The sequence below is a fragment of the Pteropus alecto genome, unplaced genomic scaffold (assembly GCF_000325575.1).
Source record: "Pteropus alecto unplaced genomic scaffold, ASM32557v1 scaffold88, whole genome shotgun sequence".
Taxonomy (NCBI): Eukaryota; Metazoa; Chordata; class Mammalia; order Chiroptera; family Pteropodidae; genus Pteropus; species Pteropus alecto.
In genome coordinates, this window is record NW_006494611.1 from 12,291,417 (window position 1) to 12,312,986 (window position 21,570).

General features: G+C 40.2%; 1 protein-coding gene across 1 annotated transcript in view; it reads left to right on the forward strand.

Annotated features, from left to right (window-relative positions):
• The window catches only part of BLNK (B cell linker), a 73,139-nt gene that overhangs the window by 15,759 nt on the left and 35,810 nt on the right, over positions 1-21,570 (forward strand). The window contains exons 2-3 of the mRNA XM_006925925.2: positions 9,529-9,594; positions 13,558-13,607. Of these exons, the coding sequence (XP_006925987.1) occupies positions 9,529-9,594; positions 13,558-13,607 (116 nt within the window). The remainder of the gene's footprint in view (positions 1-9,528; positions 9,595-13,557; positions 13,608-21,570) is intronic.

The following is a 21,570-nucleotide window of genomic DNA, read 5'->3' on the forward strand; positions in this document are numbered from 1 at the left end:
GAGATATCTCAAAGAAAATATATATATATAGAGAGAGAGAGAGAGAGAGAGAGATATCTCAAAGAAAATATTAGATTTCTACTCCAAATGGATCATAGAAACACAAAAGTTGGAGATACCAGGCCAGGTGTGAGAAGAACACACATGTTTCAACCAAGTAGGTGTAGATAATTCTCAGGAAGTCACAAAGCAATTTTAGGAGCTCAGGGTGAGACTGAATAACTCTTGTCAAGACAAAAAGTCAGACTTCGTTCAGTAGACACTGGGGAGCTACTGCAGGCTCTTGAGGAGGAAGTGGCCTGGTGAAAGTTGGTTGTTATAAACATTAGCTGAATAAGGCCCCGACAAACCCCAGAGCATGGACTGGACTGCTAGGCATAGCGTTTTCCTGGTGTGAAGGGTAAGGTGCAGGCATAGATCCTGGCTGAGCGGAGGGCCAGCCCTATGGATACCGAAAGGATGCAAGTCCAGAACTGGGCCCAAGGTTAAGATGTGGGGATGAAGGAGGAAAGATTTGCCTGCTCCTTTTGTTTGCAAAGAGTCGCTTTAATAAAAGACCCTCTTTAGTCCATTCCTAAATCCAGATTAAACAGGGGTTTTCTCTGATTAACATTACTTTGCATTCCACTTTTTCTGGAAAGGCAGAGTAAAAAATAAATAAATAAATAAACCCAAACCTGCCTTTTCACAATCCTTTGTGAATGTACTAAGAAGCTCAAAGGAAAGCAAGGTGTTTTCTGATCCTTTTATTTTTTTTTTTTCACTAAACTCAATGATGCTATGCTTTAAATCATCTTCTTTATTTAATAAAAATTATTGGGAAGGTATTTTATAAAATACTATGAATTTTCTGGGTTGACTCTTTGGTGATCTGGCCGAAATATCCATGAGCAGTTGCCTTCCAAGTGCCCCCAGGGTCCCGGTAGAGCTCTGTGTCCCACCAGTCCATCTTTCCTGGATTTGTTCTGTCCCTCCACACACCTGGGGGCAGTTCTCTGCCTGCAAACTCCTTCTGAAGGGCAGTCAGCATCTATGGGTTCCTCTCCAACTTGTGTGCTCTTAGCCACTGCGTCTTCCCCGGGGAATTTACAAAGATCTATTCAGGTAACGCTGCCAACGATTCCCAACCTTGGCCACACACTGGAATCACCTGGGAGCCAATGATCTTGGGGGAAGGCCAGGGTATGAGGATTATTAAAAGCTCCCTAAGTAATTCTAATGTTTAGCCAAAGTCAAGGCCACTTCTCAAGCCTAACTTTTCTTCCAAAAAGGAGAAGATGTACAGAGACTGTCCACTGATGTAATCTCCCAACTTCAATTCAGGAAATACTCGTTGAAGGAGGCTAGGCTCCTGGGGTCCGAATCCCTGGTCTGGTACCAGACCTAAGAACAGAAGGTAGGCAGACGGAGTATCTATGTGCCCGACTTATATGGATCTGAGCACAGGGGAAGGTAAAAGTTGGTCAGCACCCACAACTGATTCTTTCTGCTCTTTTCCTCTGCTGAAAGCAGACATCACACCACTGACAAAAACTCCTGTTTGTTAGTGTATTCCTTTCCTGGGGACAGTGTCTAGGTAAGCTTTTGGCAACTGATCATGGTGTAAACAGTAAGATTTGCTACTAAAGATATTTCCGGAAATAAAGGGCAGGTGGGAAGATGCTCTGGAGGTTGGCAAGCCTTATCTTTGGCTCTTTGCAATGAAGCCTTGCCGAGGAGATAAACCTGCTCTGCTCTCTTAGAAAAGGTTCTGAGCCTTCTGTGTTATAAGAGTCACCAGTCTCAGGAAGTTTGTTAAAATGCATATCGCTGGGCCCCACCTAGTATTTTTATACCATTGGTATGATTTAGGGCCCAACAATCTGAATTTTTTATTTTTTAACTTAATTTCAGTTTTTGGCAAGCACATTGTTTTTACTTGTACTAAACTTAGTGTTGATTAAAACATTCTCTTCTTACACTTGGATACAGATGATTATAGGGAAGCATTTGTTAGTACTAATATTTAGTGCACCCAAAATAATTCATGTATTTGTAAACGGTATTATTGCAGGTTACAGAGCAAATGTCAGGGCACATAAATACCCACAGTTTTATGCAGAACTGAGGTCATCAGACCATTCCCACAGGTTGGTGCCAATCAGCCATGCTGGGTTGGAGAGTGTTCTCAGCCAACTCTCTCTGCCACCAGCCATCCCCCTCCACCCTGCCACCAAAAAAACCAAAAAACAACAACAAAAAAAACACCCACCTAATAACAAGAACAATAAAACCACAACCAAACCCAATTCTGGAGTAACTTCTGGCTTGGAGGAAATTTCCCTCAGTGGAAATCTTCCCCTTTCACATCTCCAGCAGGCAGCACTGGCTTGAGTTTTGTTCCTGGTCAAATCCAGTCCCCGGGGTCTTAAAAGAGCCATTACCCCAACTGAAAATGCCGGTGTGGACAGGCAATTTACATCCATTATCTGTCATTTCCACACCAGCCTTACAAGGTATATATTACTATCATTACTTTACAGATACGAAAGTTAGGCAGTCTTCATACCATGCTCTAGGAAACGTTGTTTCAGAGAGTGGTCTGGCTTTGAAAGCACAGAAGGGAAACTGAGATTGTCTGGTCATTCCCGTCCTTCAGGCCTAACCCCCAGATCCAAGGCTCCCAGAAGCAAGGCATTTAGCCCTTATTCTCAGCAGCAGTTAGTCTTCCCAAGTCTGGTCTGGTCTTCTCTCCCTTCCCTCAATCACAGGGTCCTGATATTTCATCACTTTCTTTCAAGCCCACCTGGATCAGAGTTTCAGCTAGTGAAAGGCTCTTCAGTTCACAGGAGAAGAAAAATGTGGATAAAGACTAGATGGCTATAATATTGTAATAACAATGTATGGTGCCACATAGATACTAGACTCATCGGGTATATAAATGTCTAATAACTATGTTGTACACCTGAAACTAACACCGTATTGTACATCAACTATAACTGAAAAATGAATTTAAAAAAAAATTTTTAAATTCTTTCCACTATTAACCTAAAAATAAAAGGCCTTTCAAAATGGGGGGTGGGGCAGGGAGAAGAAGATAAAGCCTAAGGGTTTTTTTTTTAATGAAAATGTTCACATTATAAGTGGGAAATGCAGATAACAAAATGTCAAGTATGATCTTAATCATGTAAAATATGTACATATATAGTAAAAAATAGAAAGGCTGTTCAATTAAATATTAATAGTGAAGGTTAGAATTAAGAATGACATTTTAAGTATTATTTCCAAATTTTGATACAATGAACATCTCTTACATGTAGCCACCATTACACTATTGTACAAAACAGTTTCACTGCTCTAAAAATCTCATTTCACCTCGCCATTCTTCCCTCCCTCCTCCCAAACTCCTGACAACCACTGATCTTTTTACTTGCTCTATAGTTTTGCCTTTTCCAGATTCCAGTTGGAATCATACAGTAGGTAGCCTTTTCAGATTGGTTTTTTCACTTAGCATACATGACATTTTTAATCAGAAATAAAGTTATAAAATTCAAAACTATACAGCCTATGCCACCAGCCACTACTTACCTGTGACTCTAAAAAAAAGCAAACAAGAAAAGAAAAAAGGTCAGGTCATGTTTTGCCATTCACATTACAGTACCCCATCCCACTCTTACAGATTTCTTGCCCCGGGGAATCTGGGAGTCCCTGGGCTGTTTACATACCCCACAAGCACTACACTGGCTCTTGCACCACCTGGAAGCTTAGGAATGCAAATTCTTTGGCCCCACCACACCGCTGCCCAATCAGAAACTCCAGGGGTATATTGAAACTCTGCATTGCAATAGCCCAGGTGATTCTGAGGCAGTTTAGAGTGAGAACCACTGGTCTATCAGGTTCTAAACTAAGCAACTCCTTTGAAGGCAGAGAACAGACTTGTAACTTTCAGAGGATGATTTTTCCTCTCTCAGTACATCCTGGGACCTAAATTTCTTGAGATCCAGAATGTTGTTAAATAACTAAGTTTGTTGACATTAATTCAAAAGCTTGAAAGATTTTTTTAAAAACAACAGCCAAGAAGAGAATATGAAATTTGATTTGGTTTGTATAAGTAATAATAATTATAATTACTTATATGGTCTGTTCATCATTTTTAAATGCCTACATGCTATCCTGCTAAAAAATTCCATATGAATATTGTTTTAAAACATACATTAAATAAGCTTTGTTCTTTATTTTGTTACATTAACATGATTGTCTCTTCACAACTTTAAATAATTAGAACATTGTCATCCTATTATTCTTATTCCAACCATAGAAGGACATCTTTGAAAGGATTAATCAAAGTGAAGCTGTTTTATGTCTTACCTATTTTCACCTCCACACGACTCATCACAGTAAAACGACTGATGTTTAAATTGAAAGCAACCTCTCCCAGAAGATTCAATTGCACATTCCTCTGTTATTGCACATAGTAGAGAAAAAAAGTACTCTAAAATGGAGCAGATGGTACTAGAAAGCAGCAAAGCTGTGCATCACACAGTGTGTAAATAGTTGATCAAATGAGCAGAGAACGTCACATCTTGGTTTGGGGGACACTGCACTTTACCAGGTAACATGTTTGGCAGCTATAACTGAGCACCCAGTGGACATTAGCATTTGTGTGAATGAGATGCAGAAAGAGAAGGAAAAAAATTAAATACAAATATAGGTTATGAAACACTTTAACATTTACTATCATTTACATATTATAATTATATGTTTAACAATATAATAAAAGCAAATAGGAATTGCGAAGAAGCATCAGATACCAAATTGAACAAATGACAAAATTACATCAAACTCTTTTGCAACAATTTACATCTGTTTATCTACACCTACAGCAAAGTCGCTTATACACATCAGTCCCTGGATTGTTATTGCATTGCCTGTGCCCCACTCTTAATGATCTTCTGAAAGGATCTGGCTCACTCTACCTTTCAACCTGGTTAAACATTAATTTAGACTAAAGACACGTCATTCAATTACAGTAAGCTTACAACCAGTTACCTTCTGCTCTCCGTTTGAAATTATTAAATTTCCTCTCAATCAATTCATTTCAATCTCTTTCAAGCTCTCTTTCTCTCCACTCCCAGATTTCCTTTTTTAAAATTTTTTTCTCAGAAATTTTATTATGTGTTCATTATTTTAATAAAAATTAAAAAAATTTTAGCAACACTATTATAGACAACATTTTGAAAATTAAAAAATTTCACTTTTTTTTTTATTATTATTATGGTGACATTGATTAACGAAATCCAGTAAGTTTCAGGTGTACAATTCAACAGTAAGGCATATACCTATTGTATTGTGTATTCACCGCCCATAGTTAGATTCCTTTTTGTCGCCACAGATTTGACCCCTTTTACCCCGTCTACCTTCACCCTCCCCCCGTCCTCTGATAAACACTAGTCTATTGTCCATGTCCATGAGTCTCTGTTTGTTGCTTTCAGGTTTTTATCCCACATATAAGTGATATGATGTGGTTTTCAACTTTTTCGGTCTGGTTTATTTCACTTAGCAATGATTATCTCAAGGTCCACCCACGTTGTCGCAAATGGCAGTATTTCATCTTTTCTTATGGCTGAGTAATATTCCATTGTATATATGTACCATAGCTTCTTTAGCCAGTCATCTATCGTAGGACACTTTGGTTGCTTCCATGTCCTGGCCACCGTGAATAAATGCCGCTATGAACATCGGTATGCAAATATCTTTTCGGATATATGTTTTCAAATCTTTGAGGTAAATACCCAGTAGAAGATTGCTGGATCATATGTTAGAACAATTCTTAGTTTTTTGAGGAACCTCCATACTGTTTTCCATAGTGGCTGTACCAGTTTGTAATCCCACCAGCAGTGTAAGAGGGTTCCTTTTTATACACATCCTCCCCAACAAGTGTTATTACTGGTCCTGTTGATAACAGCTATTCTAACAGGTGTGAGATGGTATCTCATTGTGGTTTTGATTTGCATTTCCTTAATAGCTCATAATGCTGAGCATTCTTTCATATGTTTGTTGACCATTTGTATGTCTTCTTGGGAAAAGTGTCTGTTCAAGACCTCTGCTCATTTTTTAATTGAATTTTTTGTTTTGTTGTTGTTATTGAATCATATGAGTTTTTTGTATATTTTGGATATTAGGCCCTTATTGGAGGCGTTGCTTGCAAATATATTTTCCCATTCGGATGATTGTCTCCCAGATTTCTTATCTTTTGTTTTCTCTCATTCCTCTATCTCAGATAGTTTCTACAGTTTCTTCAGGAAGACTAGAAGGAGTTTGATGCAGGATAGATGTGAACAAATTCTAGAACTCTGTAGAGTTCTGAAGCTACTTGGGGGACCCTCTGTATGTCTCTGCTGGGCCAGGTGGTCCCTCTTTTTTCTCATCTACCTTTTTCTCTGTTGCTGAGCCTGGTGCTTTGCTGAGTTCACACAAATGGAATGAGTATGGCCAGCCTCCCTAACTGGGGATATAAAATGTGGTCTCATTTCTTTTGTTGTAAACCCAAATTACAACTTGGCATTGACCCCTCCTCAGATCTAAACTTGGGCCCCTCAGTAGGGCCCCCAGTTATGTAGATAATTCCCCAAGATGCAGCCTTAAGGAGGTCCCGAAAGAAGTTTCCCTTATCCTTCTGCTCTGCCCTCCAGCCTGTCCTTTCTCTGCGCCACTCCTCCATGCCAATGAAAATACTCCACCCCCAGGGCCCAGCTGAGGCCAGCCTGCAACTACTGACAGTACATTACCAAAGATTCAGGGGCAGTGGAGAGGAATTATGTCATTGAAAATGGTTAGCGATGGCCCTGGTTATGGCTCCTCTCAGAGGTGAGGACCAGACCCAGCCTCAGCTTCAGGGCCACCCCGTCATCCCTACATCCCTCCCCATCTCTCCACCATTGAATATCTCTCAAGTGTGTTTATATTCTTCAAGACACTAGCTCCTAACAGTCATTAGACCGAGAAAGAGAAAGAGCTCCCTAAAATCCCTAACTTCCCATTCCTTATTTGAGACTCTCCCTTTTTCCAGAATAGTGAAGAGTAGGAATGTCTACCCCCTACCCAGTAAATCTACCCCACATCCTTGGTGCCCGATGGCAGTCAATAAACAACTACAGCAGAACATCAGCATAGGTGGGTTATCGGCCTTAAATTAACTCTTCGTGGAGGATGCCAACCGGCCGGGCCACACAGAGTTTCTCTGACAAGTTGTCCTCTCATCCTCTAAACTGCTCCATCCACAATGAAAAGTTTTGCAGCATGTGCATTCTAGATCCCTACAGAGCCAGAGGACATTTCTTCCAGATTCTTCACGATCAGCAGGATTTTACAGGCCTATGCATAGCTTAATTTTGTACCACTATTTATATTACCTAATAGAAGGCCTAGCTTCCAGAGTCAGGTATCTGCATTCAGGTTGATGGGAATTCACAATTTTCTCCAAGAACAATGGCTGTGTACAAGCTTTACATTTTGTTAGCTAAAGGGCCTGATCAAACAGTTTTCTCAGAACAAAGGAAAAGCTTGCCTGAAAGGCGAATTCAAATATCCTACTCTTTCAGGACAGAATCATGTGAAATTACACACACACATACGTATATACACACATATATACACACACATACGTATATACACACATATATACACACACAAATATATATATATATATACGTATATACACACATATATATACGTATATACACACATATACACACACATACGTATATACACACATATATACACACACAAATATATATATACACACACATATATAATTTTAAGTCAGGTTATTAAGAAAAAAACAAAACATGATCCAATACTCCATTCCTGTTAACATTTTTCTCTATATACATACATAAAACCAATAATAAAGGTGATATACCATGCTATGAAAATTCAAATAATATAGAAAAGTCTTCGTTGTAAAGTAAAAGTCTCCTTTTTATAAAGCAGTAGTGCCACCCCCATCCTGAGCCACCAGATCCTCACCCTACGGTTGATCGATCTGTGCCCTGTGCAAGGTGCCCAGCCTTAAGGACTGGTAGCGGCTGGATTCCATCCTTGTCTGTTTGCCAAGCCGTGCACCCTGTCATTGGGCAGTGTCTACCCAGGAAAAAAGAGGTACCATTTTCTAATTTGTGTGAAGGCACTTCATTGGCTTGGAAAACAACCTTTTAATGACTTCTTGCATATCTTTCTAAAAAGGTATGCACATACCAGCACATATGTATGCATAAGTCCTTTTTTCTCCACCAAAAAAAATATGCTATACACTATTCTTAACTGTCCTTCCTTCTTTGCTTTTCTCCTCCTTTTGCATTTTTGTTTACCAATATCTCTTGGGGATTTTTATATATCAGTAATACAGATGTATTTTTTTTTTACAGGGTCTGTGGTATTCCATCATATAGCTTTATCAAAGTTTATTGAACTAGTTCCCTTTTAGTGATTCATGGGTGTTTAGGTTGTTTCCAGATTTTTTTAAGGGGGAGGCAGGAAGGATTAGGGTTATTACAAATAACGCTTACATGTATATAAATGGATAGCTATGTAATGGTATAGATTTATGACCATGTTCATAAGGCAAATTCCTAGCAGTGGATTTCTGGGTCAAAAAAGCATGAAGGTTTTAAATTTTGATAGATATTGATTGTAACAATTTGCATTCCCAAGAATATCTGTATTCTCATACCCTCATTAACCCTGGGTCTTAGCACATGTGTTAAGTTTTGCCAGTCTGATAAGCAGAACGTATCTCACTGTTAGTTCATCTTGGATTTATTTCAATATAAGTGATATTAAATATCTTTGCATTGGTCTGTTGCTCATTCGTAATTTTTTTTTTTTTATTAGCTGTGTGTTCACATCCTTTGCTCATTTTCCTTCTGAACTGTTAATCTTTTTTTTACTGAGTTGTAAGATTTCTTTGTAAATCAGAACATGTAGTCCTGATTATTATTATTATGTGTTACAGATATTTCTTCCAACATGTCATTTCTCTTTTGATTTTGTGCATATTCTACAAAAGTTTCAAATATCTATGTGGTCACATCTACTAATCATTTTTTCTATGGCTTCTCTGTATGTGCAATTTTTAAATGACAATAATTCCAGATTCTACTTAGTAAAGTCAACAAAAAGAATCTTGGGCCTGATATCAGCCCATAACATGTCCTTCAAAGTAACCCCATCCTTACAATGTGGATGCTCAAAGAACAGTAAGTGATGAAGAGTGAGGCTTATGGTAGGATCACAGGGTTTTTCATCACATGTCTCCTCAGACAAACAGATCTGGGAATCAGAATTCCTCTTTCCAGCCTGAGAGTGGCCCTGACATGTCCCAATAACCACATTCTTTACAGAATCAGTCACACTCTCCCTTTACTCCGGTAGCAGATGGTCAACTTAATTAAATGCAATACAAGCCACGCTGTTTGGGGTTTTATTGTAGTGCTCCCCCTTTTTAAACCAATCTAGTTATTAACATTTTATTTAATTTCTCTCTTACAGGCAGCTTCAAAAGATGGTCCATGACATTAAGAACAATGAAGGTGGAATAATGAACAAAATCAAAAAGTAAGTTAGACTCTATAGCACTAGATGAGCACTTATTCATATAAATAACATCGACGTCAGTCTGTGCTAAGTGAAAGAAAACAAAGTTCTCTGTTATCCTAGTGAGCAGTTGCAATCTCTTTAGCATGGAACCCTTTCTTACTAAAGTCCATAGTGGTCAGATCCACATTCAGGAAACATGGTGAGTGACCGGGGTTTTGCTTAGGGAACTTTGCTTTTTCCCCCCACAGCAGGAAGGGTGAGCTATGCCATTCAAGGTGCCTGGAAAACATCAAAATGACATTTATAGAAGCAGGAAAATCAGCTTCCAAAACCATTTCGCCAAGGGCCACAAGGATATGGTTGGAGAAATCCAGAGGAGACATTACAAGAACACAACACTAGCTTCTTTAGCATGCCGTACTTGCTTCCTATATTTTGATTTCTGCTTTCAATTTTTTGCCTTAAATGGTGATTTCAGTTGGCACTTGGTAGGCTAGAATTCTAAATCTTCCTGCATACCAAAAACTCTTAAGATTTTTTTAAGAGAATAGAAATTGTACATACCTGCATTTGACATTCAAAATCTAAGTCAAGAGGAAAGAGGAAATGTTATCCTGTTAAGTTTTTATTTAAGCATTTTTTTAAGAGAGTAATACACAACAGGAAAAAAAAAATCGAAGAGTTCAGAATTGTATAAAGTCAAAATCTCCCACTTCTTCATATCCCCAGTTTAACCCGCTCCCCAGAAATGGACATTGTCATGAGTGAGTTTGGTATATCGATCTATGTATATATGTTTACACACATGCATGCATACACTGATATGCCATAATACATACCTATATATGCATACACTTTCATCATGAATGGCATCATGCTACATAAACCATTCTATCAATTTGCTCTGTTTGGTGGTTTTACTTAATGCTATATCATGGACATTTTTCTTTGTTGGGATGTGAAAATAAACCATATTCCTTTTTAAACAGCTAATTAATAGTCTACTATACATGTATTATTATTCATGTAACCAGCTATATATTGTTGGACATTTTTTAAATGGGGTGTGGGAGTTTACACTGGCACGACATTTTTGGAGGGCAATTCGATAATATAAATTTTGATTACATCAAAAATTTGTCACCATTTCTTTCAGCTCAATTGTCATAAATAATATTTTAATAAATACTTTTCCAGATTTTGAGTATACGAGAAAGTTAAATTCCTGAAATGAAACTTCTGGGTGGAAGGATTCGTGCCCTCAAAATATTTTATTAATGTTAGTAAATTGTTTTCCAAAAATTTTGTACCACCAATAGTGTATAAAAGTTAATTTCCTACCTCTTTGGAACAGAGTATCTTCATTCTTTTTGGTTTTTGCTAAACTTAAAAGTAAGAAATCACTTTTTGTGGTGTTTTTAGACTATAAAATGTGAGTCTCAATATGTATAAGTGATCATCATAAAACAGTTAAAATAATCTTCCACTTGTGAGACCATGGTCATCTCATAGAGGAGGAGAATTTGTTTTCATGTTCTACCCTGTGATTGGGAGAGGTGTGTGATCATTTTCATTTACTATTTCTGATACATGTAGAATTTCATTGAAATGAGAGAACCTTGCTAGTCACTGTTTTAACCACTAGCAATTCTAGATCGATTAGCTCACAGTTTTACAATACATTAGTTTTCTCAATATTATGAATCCACTGTATAAAATGTCTATTCTGTGGTCAATCATACTTACAGCAGCCATGGAGCTCAATTTTTTCCAGGTACTTTCTGTCGTATTATACCCATGGTCCCCCAAAACACTTTTATTTGGCAAACCATGTTTCTTCTCAACTTGGAAAATATGGATTCCACAGTCATTACCCTGAGTGAAGTCAATGCCCTTTGGTTCTAAGTGACATGCATTTCTTAGCTCTCATTCATAGTCAGGCAACAGGTGCCACTTTGAAAGGAGGAAGCACGGTTGAACACACTGGTTTCCTAACACAAGACCGTGACAGAGTTGTCACTGGTTCATGGCAAAATGAGAAAATAAGGACCTTAAAGTGTTGGGGGTTGGTGTGCAGCTGCTGGCTGCCTAGTGTGGCCCAAACCACACCTTTAATTTCTAGTTTGTGTTCAGTGACCAACAGTCATTTCTTGTGTCTGTCGTTTATTCTGAGATGATGAGCTTCGTACCTTTTGGAGTATTAAAATATCCTTTCTTTTCTTTTATGAAATGATGACAATATTGAGTAATAGTTGGTTTGTGCTTTTTGAAATTTCACCTGTCCATCTCTAGACCTGGCACCACACTCAGTTTTGTTTTTGCTGTTCTTCCCTACAACTCCTTTGGTCATCTCTCTGGGCCTCATCATAGCTCTAATGGTAACATCTTCCCGGCACACTCTCTGGCTTGCTATGAGAATTGAAGGAAATAACAGAGTCTTTGGGAAAACAAAAAGCAAAGTTTATACGCAAATATAAATACTGTTCTAAATACTGGTTTATAAGTCTTGTTTTTTGTAATCAAACATGAATTTCTGAACTGATTTTTCCCCCAAGAAATATGGTTTGTATGTAATGATTACCTCATATACTCCTTCTAAAGGATGTGATATTTTAGTAAATAAAAGCTACTAGATATAGGCTTTATTTATATATTTTTAAATTTTTAATTAAGTAAATCATTCTTAAATAAAATGGGTAGCTATTTTTAAAATAACAATTTACTATAAACCTTACCTATCTCAAATAATGGAAGGGGAGGCGTTGTCAGTACTTACAAAAAGCCTAAAATTTGGGATACATTTTTAAAACGTAATTTTAATTATCTTTTTTAATAAGTGAGGAAGGATTGTGAATATTCAGAACATTTTATATGTGCATGAAGATACTAAAGTAGTTTTGAAAGTGCTTGAAACAATTCAACTTCTGAATAAGCTAAATATCACAATCCCCAACCTGGAGACATTTATTGCTCACTTATTTAGCATTTTTTTTAAACCATTTCCCATTTGCCGCGAGAATACTCACCAACGGCACTTGGAGCTGCAGCATTTACTCTGACGTAACTGGCGGATTACAGTCTTAACCAAAAGTTTGCCACAAAATATCTCGCCTTTATTATTTTTTTCACATCGCACTAGCATAGCGATAGTTTTTGAAAACAAATGACATCATTCAATTCATAGCTTTCTGTTTTTAGTAGTATAGTGGTATCCCATTTACAAAATATAATAATTCTCGATTGCTGAAAATGTCAAATCCTAGAAAATGTAGCATTCCTACTTGCAATGTTAACATCGTTCTCGAACAATTATTAGCTGAAGATTCATTTGATGAACCCGATTTATGTGCATATTTCTGTTACATTAGGATTAGAGACAAGTTCTGTTTAGAAATAACTCCAAGAACAGTTTTTATATTTTATTTTTACATTGAAACCCAGTCAGATTTGCTTCAGCCTCAAAAAAACTTGTTTATGTATAATTAAATTAAGGCTGACAGAGAGCTGCACTTTTTTTCTAAACGGGAAATGGGTTAAAAGTGCAAAAATAATTTGAGTCCAACCTACAACTGAAGTTCTCATTATAGCTATTTTTTCCTATTATTTAAAGCATTTATTAAGTTATTTATTAAAAGAGAATTCATCTTCTCTTACCGTCCTATTGACCAATCAACATTTATCTTCCTTGAACCTCTGAACGCAGTGCTTACTAGTATTCTGACCTCTCAGAGCCCTTTCTCAATTTGACTTCACCTTTTCCAAGTCACAGCCACACTGTGCACTGGTGAGATGGGGAGAGGTGAGAAACCTCTGATTAATGGCTTTGCTACATTTTCAATATATTAAGTTTTTCAATGTGATAGGTCCAAAAGGAGCCATTATTCTATTAGTTACCTATTATCTCTATATCTACTTATATTATGGGCCGCGACAACAGTTGTCCTACCCACTGACCATTTGTCTAATGGTTGTCATCTACAGGTTGAAAGTCAAAGCACCTCCAAATGTTCCTCGAAGAGACTATGCCTCTGGTAAGACTATTTCTAAAATACTTGGACTTTTGATTGATTTAATGTTTATATTTACTTCTTGAAAAGGGAACTATGTTCTACTCATATGAAAACAAAAGGTGCCCACTCTAATTTTAAGAATGACCAGGTCTATTGGTCATTTGACTATAGTAGTGATGTGGTAGTCCATTATCCATCCATCTATTCATCCATTCATCCGCTCATCTATTTATCAAATATTTATTAAGCATCTTCCATGTGCCAGGTACATACAAGGTCTTAGATAGAAATACAGTGCTCAACAAGATAGCTCTAACTCCTCATTCACAGAATTTATAGTCAAGGAGGGAAGATAGATGATATTAAAAGCAATTACAATTCAGTGTGATCAGAAAGCACAAAAGTCTGTGGACGTACCCAGCAGCAGTAGCTAATCTAATCTGAAGTGGAGGATGTGGAGAAATGGGGGAAGAGAAGACTTCTTGGACAAAAAGATAATTGAGTGGGGGAGGACATGGGAATAAATTATTGATGGCACATGGTTGCTCAACCCCTTCTGAGTTTAATGCTGCAGCTCCACTCCAGTTAGGATCAACTTTGTCAAGGAAGAGGAGCTAGTCTTGAAATTGATAGCATTTATGGCAGTGGTGAGCTAAGTAAATTATTCAACATACTTTCCTTTTCTAGAACAGATGCCTTGGAAAGATAGGTCTAAAATCTTTCTCTACTGGCTTAAATGTAAAGATTTCCTGGACACGGACAGAGGGAAAAAAAAAAAAAGAGGATAGGTCTAAAATCTTTCTCTACCGGCTTAAATGTAAAGATTTCCTGGACACAGACAGAGAAAAAAACAAAACAAAAACATTTTCTCTCCGAGCTAAAAAAAAAAAAAGAAAGAAAGAAAGAAAAGGAAGCAGACTACACTGTTAAGTACCCAAAGCTTTGATGGGAAAATTATGGAGTCGTGGAGTCTCAGATTTAAAGGAGCCCCAGAGGTCATACTATCTAACATCCAGTCCAATGCTTAAGCCTAGCCCACCACTATACCACAAACAAAGCCCACTTTCTGTTTGGACATTTCCTGTGATGACCTCCCAAGTCCAGTCAAGGACAGACAGCCCTTGCAGGATATAGATGTGATTAATTTCCTGTGGCTTCCATAGTCTGTCTTGATGGCCACACAATACAAGTCTTTAAAGAAAGTGAAAAAAGAGTCGTTCTATGCAACTTCAACGATATAATTAAGAAGTTAGTTCATTTGAATGACCTTCAGCTGTTTCACACATATTGTGATTAACTCAACAAACATTACACGAATGTGTCCTGTATGATACTCAGTGTGCTAGAGATGAAGTAGGGAAAAAAATATAGTCCCTGACCTTAAGGTGCTTAATGACTAGTGGGGAGTCAAATAATAAATGAGAATGACAACAGGTAAATATAAATTAGTAAACATGGTAACTACTCTGAAGGAAAATAGCAGGCACAGTGACAGGTGCACTGTGGGGTGGGGAACGACTTAAGTAAGTAGTCAGGAAGGTCTCTCTAAGGCAGTGACATTGAATTCCTGTCCTGGGGGATGAGCTGGAACTTTTGCCACTTTGTAGATGCTGGACACAGATGTTAGGAGCTCAGAGACAATTCTCAGGAACCTATGTAGACTGATATATCTCCTTTCCAGACAGATATCTCCTGATGATCCCCTCATATTAACTGTGTTCTCACTCATCCCCTTACCCAGCCCCCTCCTTTTCCTGTGTTTTTCTTGGGCAAAAGACAGGTGGCATTCATTTATTCATCTTTTTGCCTAACCCACCCCACACTGGGGGTCATACTCGATTCCTCCTCTTCCTTCTCCCTCTGTTAAAAAAATTAATCTCTAAATCCTATTAATTCTGGCTTTTAAGTGTCTCTCAGATATTTTGTCTCTCTAATCACATGGCTACAGCTCAGAACCTTGTCATCTCTTGCTTGTCCTAATAGGAAAGCCTTTAAGTAATCTCTCTAATTCCTAATCCTTGTGGTCCTCCCAATCCCCACCAGAGAATTGTTCTGAAATACCTTTGCTTAAATATTCTCATAGCTCTACATCATCAAGGAGAGGAATTGCAAACCACTGAGCCTGCATACAATGTCCTTCAGTGTCTTGCCACAAACTGGCTGTGCAACTTTGGACAACTCACTCTCCTCTCCTTCTCTGTATCATGCAGGGACTGAACTAGAAGATCTGTCAGGTTCCCACCAATGCTAATACTCTACGCTCACACAAATCATTAGAGCCCAGGGCCCAATGATGAAACAAGCTTATCCTAAACTTCCCTGGCTTTAGGAAGTTGCATCTTTCAGTTTGTACTTAATCTCTCTTGGATCTCAGCAGAGTCTTCTCGGCCTTTGCTACTTCAAGTGCTGTCTTTAGTCTGCAGCATCAGCATTACCTGGGAGCTTATCAGAAATGCAGAAACTCTGCCCCACCCTACAACTGCGGAATCAGAATTTTGCATTTTAACAAGAGCTCTAGAGATTTGAATGTATATTAAATTTGAGAAACCCTGCTATAAACCACTAACTCTGTCCTTACTGCTTCTCCCGAATCAAAAGACAAATCCATTGAAGTTTCAGGATCTTAGAAATTCATCCTACTGTTTCACAAACCAAAAGGGACTTGTCTAGTCTCCTCCACTCTTACACTCAGTGCCCGGAAAAGGTCCTTTTGGCAAAACCACCATCACCACCTGCAGTTAGTACCGCCTTTACCATTTCCCTCCTCACCACCAACTCATGTCCCAGGAGCATTTCCAGCTGCTTCCCCTGAGCCTCGGAGACCCTGAGCAGTTACAAGCCCAGGGCCTCAGAAACCATCCCTGTCAGCTCCTCCTAAACCCAGGGAGACTTCAAGGACCTCAGGCGTCCCAGTGCCTGGAGACCTTAGCCCACCAGACCTCTGGAGCCCCAGAGCCAGTCAAGTGCCCCTTGGAGGCCTGTGCAGACTTGGTCCACCCAAGGTTCCTGGAACGGCCCGACCTTTATCCCCCAGATGCTGAGATTATGTTCTTTTTCCAGTCCCGGAAGCAAATGATTTCCCGCTCTCTAAGCCCTGCGAGTATGTTGACCTTCAGAGCACAAAGGATGGAAATGGCGAGCACCCCCCAGAGGTCAGCAGAAGAATCACCACAGTCCCTCCTCTAGTTCGACTACAGAAGGAAAAGGCTTGAGCTATACAAAGAACGGAAGCCTGGATCTCCTACAGATGCAGATCAGGCCAGGGTGAAATCTGCAGCTTTCAGTTCAGACCCAGCAACCCTGCTTTGCCTCTGAGGAGGGACCACTGCCTGCAGGGACCTCATGGTCCACTGAACAAAATGTATTAAACACCAGCAGCTGGCATTCGGGAAGGGAAGATATCTAAAACATGTTGTATTTACTCTGGACCGGGCGTTAATCTGAGCTCTTTGCAGAGATTAGCTCATTTACTCTCTCATTAGCACCATTATGTGGAAATGACTATCCCAGTTTCCCAAATGAGGAAAAATGCACCTCAGGAACATTAAGTAACCTGCCCAAGTTTACTGCAGCCACTAAAAGAAATCCACCCAGACTCCATTCCACTGTTCCTCCTTTTGACGCAAGCTGAAATGGTTACACTTTTCTGGGGCATTTCTTATTTTTCTGAAGGCCCAGAGCCTCTGCCATTAACGCGAGAACCTGCTTTTCAGTTTGAACAGCCTCCTGTACCTTTGAAGTCTAAGGTCTGGCTCACTAGGGAGGAAAGGGGAGACCAGCCGTAGTGCCCCCAGAGTCTGCTGGGGTCGTTGCCAAAGCTATACTGGTCACTCCACACCGTACTCCATACTCAGCTCCATACTCACTACACACCATACTCAGCTCCCCACACTAAGTCTGACCGTTGAGAGGTCAGAACCGAATAAGGCCTGGGCTCTGATATCCAAGGGCTGTTGTGATGTCCCCAGGAGCTGAGAGGTCAGAACCGAATAAGGCCTCTCTCTTGTACGCCTGGGTTCTGATATCCAAGGGCTGTTGTGATGTCCCCAGGAGGTCCACCTTCTCCCACCGCTGATGTCATGCAGGGAGGACAACAGAGCAATGGAACAGGGTGGGGAGAGGACGGTACTTGCACAGGGATTCTTCAGTAAACACCACAGAATTATAGGATACGTACAACACCCCTTTGTCCACGAAAGGAGTGACACGTAACACTGCTTTTGCCCCCTGCCCTGGTGTCTTTAGTGACGCCAGCGTTCACTTGGTTTTCTGTCTCCTCGTCTATACGCTTAGCTGGTGGGACCAGCAAAGCTGACATGGGGAGAGCTGATTCCACATCAGTCCTACTTCATGGAACTAAGACTAGAGGAATGAAACTTGGACTCAAAGGTATTTTAAAGCCTAAAAAGTCCCAAAAGATCACCCCATCCAAGCTTTTCATGTTAGGAATAATAGGAGACCAGAGAGGCAAAATGACTGCTCAAGGTCACCCAGTTAGGTAGGTGATGACTAAGCCAGGACTATGTTCCCCATTCCTGCACTCCTGAATAGGAGGGCCCCCTAGTTCACAGGGCTCTGGGTAGGGATAAATAAACCTATCGACAAAGGGAATTCTAAGAAGTATTTAGACTCAAACCACCTCTCCCAGCCAGCCTGGCTCGCGCCTTGGCCTCAGCTCCCCACACTTAGTCACATCCTTTTCTCCTCTCAGGGCATACCCAGTGGGCCCGTCCACTTACCACCTCCCCTGCAGCCTCTGTAGTTCTGCTGTCTGTTCTTTCCCCGCGTCTGTCTCCACCACTGCAGCTAGCCCACTTTCCTTCCTGCTTTCCTCCCTGCACCCACTGAAGTCCCATCATTCCCTGCATCCCACCACCAGCCCTGGAAGAGGAGAAATGCGATGATCCAGTGGCCCAGAGCACAGCCAGAGCAGAATCAGGGCCGCAATCGAGGCTGTGTGTCAGACATGCAGCTGTGGAGTGCACCCCTCAAAGCCCATGGCTGGAATGCCGCCAGCACTGACCCACGGTCTCTGGTGCTCCTGATGACCCAGAACTAAGAGGCTAAATTCACACCGTCACCTTCACCTCTTCACTCAAACTCTTGCCACAGAGCCTTACACTGTCCTTCCAGCCATGCCCTCCCCTTCCCAAGACCCCCACTCTGGTTCAGCCTTTATCTCTTCATAGCTAAGTTACTCGAACACCATCCTTGCCAGTCTCCTCATCTTTATTTTGTCAGTGGTACCACATGGCTGGCCATGAATCTAGCTTTGTTTTCCCTCTCAGCATATTCTCCTATGACTCTCCAGTACAGCTCATTCATTCTGCTCACCATCTGTGCCTGAAGGATGCCCCCTTCCATCCCTCAGCTAAGCCCTGCTTCTGGGACTGACACACAAGCTCCTTTCTCAGCAGATGGAAGGAAGACACCCTCCTTCATCCTCATCCTCTCACCCAAGTCCTGCTTATCCTTCAAGGCCCAATTAATCCCACTTCTGACACACGGCCTCATGTAACCTCTCAGCTGTCACTGAACGCATCCTTCTCAAACTTTCCCAGTACCTGGCCATGATTCCAGGTGCTGGGACACTTATCAGGAAATTTTACATTGCCCTGGTGTGTCTTCAGTCTGAAATATGACTGTTCTAGACTCTAGGTCTTTTACTACTGTCGTACAAGTGGATTGGGGAGAAGACCTTGGACTTTGGGGTCCTTTTGGCCTGGGGTGCATCCCTTCCCAGCTTTACCCCTTTTAAGCACTGTGTAAACCTAGAAAAGTTTTATAACTTCCTAAAGCCTCAGATTCCTGATCTGGAGATAAGATTACCTTATCTTTCAGGTTATTATGAGAATTAAAGAGAAAGTTAATGAATAGTAATAACTATTGTTTGCTGAGTCTTTACTATATGTCAGGTACTCCTCTAAGCATTTTCCATATGTTATTTTATTTTCATTTTCTCAAAACCCTATGATATAGGTACTACTACTAACATCCATTTTAGTGATGAGAAAGTTGAGAACAAGAGGTTAAACAATTTTCCTAAAGTCACACTGCTAGCAAGTGGCAGAACTGGGATTTTAAATAAGGAAGTCTGACTCTGGGTCCCAAGCTCAAAATCCTGTATGTCTTGGCCTAGAGCAGACACTGAGATGGAGCCATCGTGGCCATTCTCACATGTCTCAAACTACTAGGCGCTGTGCCCACAGGCCTGGGAGGGCCACATGAATCATCAAACCAGGGCCAGGCAAGGGGAGGAGTACCTCTATTGTGTGGCGTGGGATTATGACACAGTCAGTGGAGCATTAGCCCCAAACCAGGTACATGACACAATAGGAAAAGTTTTCCCTGACAAGGAGGTCCAACCAGCATCTCAGCTTCCTGGCAGGAGTGTGCAATCCCACACCCAAAATTAAACTACCCAGCCCTTATTAACCTTGAACTTACCCTCTTGAAAATTGTACCCACTACACTAGAGGCTTTCTTGGATTCATGTGTTTGGGGTAGCCATACTACATGGTAGCCATTAGAGTAAAATAGAATTGATATTATTTTGAGAATTTATTAAGAATTGTTAATGCCCAAGATAAAAATAAGTAACATTAATACAGCATTTACTGCATGCCAGGCTTTGCAAAGTACTTCACATGTTTTATTATATTGCTTGATTCTCATAGAAACATGAGGCAGGCACTATTCGTATCCTTGTTTTACAAATAAGGAAATTAAGCTTTAAATAGTTAAAGTTCTGGTTTATTGCCAAGCAGGTAGTAAAGAGCAGAGCCAGAATTTGAACCTGGAAACTTGTCTCTAAAACCACTATCACACACTTTGAGAGGCTCCCTGAGATGCTGGAAAACCACCCACTACTGTGGATATTGTGCTTTTCAGTCTGGACAATGGCCTGCAAGGTTGTGACTTTATAAATATGATGTTGTGAGTTGTCTGTGGGACTAGAAGATGGGTAGCTGGAGGAGGATGGGACACCATCAAATAATCTTTATCACATGATATTTTTGTCTCTTTACCTCCTCTATGTGCCACAACACCTGAATTGGGTCATTCTTGTTTCTCTAAAGTTTTATCTGAATGCTCAGTGGAGGGCCAGGTGGTTCACAAATTTTAGCTGCAGGAGCCAACAGATAGCCAGACCTCCAATCCAGCCCTCATACTAGCTAACCAAGTGGCCTCAGACAGATTTTACAACTTCTCTTAGCCCCAGTTTCCTCGACCGTAAAATAGAAATGATAATGGCACCTACTGCGTGGTACTATTTTGAAGATAGATGAAGAAATACATTTATAACACTTAACCTAGTACCCAGCATATAGGAAGTGTTCAATAAATAGCACCTATTTTTATTATCTTAATTTTTATTCATTGGACTCATTTATTGGTTCGTACCTTTATTAGTGCAGGAATTACAAATGCAAAATGCTATCTAGATACAAAGGTCGATTAAATAGGCCTTGCTTTTCAATACAGAGTAACACAAACAAATTAACTGGAGCACAGGGCAGAATGAAGCACATGTGACATCAAGCTGCCAGCAGCATCGAAGAGGGCCCAGAGGAAGGAGTAGTGGGTTAAGACCAGAAGGACAGGGGAAGACTTTACGGAGGAGGTATAACAGGGATTTCCATGAAAGGAGGAACACGGGCTAGGAGAACAGCATGAGCAGAGCAGAGAACTATCACATGTGCAGGATGGGAGACCAAGCCTTCAGGAAAGTGAACACGGGAAACTACAGCAAGAGAATTCAACGGAGGGACAAGAGGTACAGGCATATGAATGTGTTAACACAGAGCCTTGACTCTATTCCATAGGGAACCACTGACGATTCTTGAGGAAAGAAACATCATGATCCAACCATTAAGAAAATAACTAGAAACAGGAGGAAGGACGATTGGAGAGGAAAGAGCAGAGACAGGAAAACTAGTTAGATGGCTACTGTAACTGATCATAAAGTGGACCCCGACTCACT